The following is a 2,337-nucleotide window of genomic DNA, read 5'->3' on the forward strand; positions in this document are numbered from 1 at the left end:
ATAAGATACCGTGGGTGTAATGGACCTATTGTCAACCCGTGGGGTAACGGAACATAATCTGGCCTGTGTGGCGACCCACAGGGCTAACGGAACAAGAGCTGCCCTGTGGGAGTAATGAACAACAGCCAGCACGAGGGTGTAATGGATCAATTGTTGATCCGCGGGGGTAACGGAACATGATCTGGCCCGCATGGCAACCTGCAGGGGTAACGGAACATGAGCTACCCCATGGGGGTAACTGCACAATAGCCAACCCGCGGGTGTAATTGCACAATTGTGCGGCCGTGGGTCCAATGGAACAGGAGCAGACCTGCGGGTTTACCGGACCAAAGCCCACACCCGCAAAATTCAAATAATCATTGGGCTAACCTATGAACTATAGCCTATATCATGGCATGGGCCCAACTTACAAGCCATAGCATTGAAATTTTACCATTGGGCCCAACCTGTTCCCTTAACAAATACCTTACATTAGGCCCAACCATCAACCGTAGCTTAATAATTGGGCCATTGGGCCCAACCATCTCCCTTAACGATTTCCCTTCATTGGGCCCAACTATCAATGGTACCTTAATACCATCATATATCAACGGCCAAAATTACCCCCATTTAAGCCATGTGGCCAATCTATAAACCCTTAGCTTGGACTGTGGCACCGTCGTTGGGCCCAACAATCAAATATACATATTGTCATGTTGTTGGGCCAATGTATAGTATCATAATGTCTTTTGTAATTGGGCCCATTGGGGTAGTCCTATGACTTATTGGGACAATTGTCAATTTCTATTGTTATGGTTCCATAGTGTATCTACTGAATGCCCTGTCATCAGTTTCTATGTTAAGGAAGATCTGGGCCTCCCAAGGGTCGGGACCACATCTATCATGCCAGCCCTGGAGCTGGAAGTGAAATTCCCCTCTCATCTGAAAGAAAATTGTGGGATCATGTGATGGAAAAAGATGAATGCTCTTACAATGGCACAGGGGAAGATAATAGAGTGTAAAGGGAAGGCATAGTGTGTCGCTGTTGCCGAAGCACCTTGCATTCGGTTCAGTGCCGTCATAATAATGGACCGGTATTTACTTGGCGGTTGGCTGAAGTTTTCATAAAATGCTTTTGCAGCCACTGCAAGGTGCGGGGAAGCAAGTTGTCCCTTGTCCAAAGTTGGTGGGCTGGTAGGGTCTTGTGGTAGTGCCACATGCCAGTAAATGAGCGAGGTCCTGATTATTTTTAGAATTGCGCAATGTTTGACTGGGCTGCATTGCCCTTCAACCGTGAGGCTCACCAGCTTCCCAGGGATTCCTTGTACCCTGCAGTCATTGTCAGGAACTTGAATGTTTTGAAACTCCCACTTGCAGACCAAACAGCATCGCATAATACAGTACCTAACAAATGTTGGGATCTAGAGAAAGGGTGATCAACATCACCATCAATACTTTGCCTGATGTAGTAGCCACCGACTTACAGCTTTCTGTAGTTGTTGGAAGTACCATCCACGCCTGCCAGCTGCCTTGGCTCCTACTGCCCATGGGTCGGTGGCTGCCTTTTCATACTCTGTCACCCCTGGCCAGTTTTTCTGTGTGATTGCGAACGAGTTTATAAAATCTTTGTTTGTGAGCTGATTCGATTGGAGGTTAATCCATGCTTTGACAGCAATGCCATGGATATCTCCCATAGATGGCGATGTTCCTTTCCATAGAAAGTCGGACAGAACATGGGAGAGGCTTTCGAACAATGCCAAATCAAAGACATGGGTTGCATGCTCTGTGAAGAGTTTGCCGTTTTCCAGTTCTGTTTTGGTTAATTGAGCCATTGGAGCAAGGGACTTGACATGCGACAGAAGGTCAGCTGGCCTCTGGTAGAGGAATATCTCATCCAACAACTCCTAGTGTTGCAAATACTCCTCGAAACTCCCGGGGGTGCCGGTGGCAATCTGAAATGCCGCTGCATCATGTGAGCAATGGGAGTTTGGCCTGGAAAAATCTCACCATCAATCTGGTAGCGAGTGGTGATGAAGGTGCCTGTGGGCCCCTGTGCAGACTTCTTGCTTGCATTGCTAATGGTGGGTGTTGCTCCTCAACTACTTGGTAGCATGATCATGCTCTTGATACTACAAAGTAATAGTTTGTGTTCCCATGTCTGAGATGGGTCTGAGTTATGCACTGCCAAATTTATTAAGTGATTCCGGGGAATCTAGAACGGAATTCCGATTCCACTGATATGGTTCCTGGAATCAGACAGATGGAATGATGTCCGGAATGCATCTGGAACAGAATCCATTGATGGAATGCTGACAATGCCCACACAAATCAAGCATCGGTGTTTGCCGAGACTCGATT

General features: G+C 47.3%; 1 protein-coding gene across 1 annotated transcript in view; it reads right to left on the reverse strand.

Annotated features, from left to right (window-relative positions):
• LACBIDRAFT_332618 (uncharacterized protein) overlaps positions 1 to 2,337 on the reverse strand; it is a gene marked incomplete at both ends in the record, with an annotated part of 10,416 nt that overhangs the window by 2,997 nt on the left and 5,082 nt on the right. Inside the window, 9 exons of the mRNA XM_001887165.1 lie at positions 80 to 198; positions 411 to 446; positions 471 to 556; positions 813 to 921; positions 972 to 1,218; positions 1,284 to 1,349; positions 1,384 to 1,400; positions 1,464 to 1,853; positions 1,987 to 2,054. Coding sequence (XP_001887200.1) covers positions 80 to 198; positions 411 to 446; positions 471 to 556; positions 813 to 921; positions 972 to 1,218; positions 1,284 to 1,349; positions 1,384 to 1,400; positions 1,464 to 1,853; positions 1,987 to 2,054 — 1,138 coding nt within the window. The remainder of the gene's footprint in view (positions 1 to 79; positions 199 to 410; positions 447 to 470; positions 557 to 812; positions 922 to 971; positions 1,219 to 1,283; positions 1,350 to 1,383; positions 1,401 to 1,463; positions 1,854 to 1,986; positions 2,055 to 2,337) is intronic.

This window comes from Laccaria bicolor, genomic scaffold (assembly GCF_000143565.1).
Source record: "Laccaria bicolor S238N-H82 LACBIscaffold_42 genomic scaffold, whole genome shotgun sequence".
NCBI classification, from domain to species: domain Eukaryota; kingdom Fungi; phylum Basidiomycota; class Agaricomycetes; order Agaricales; family Hydnangiaceae; genus Laccaria; species Laccaria bicolor.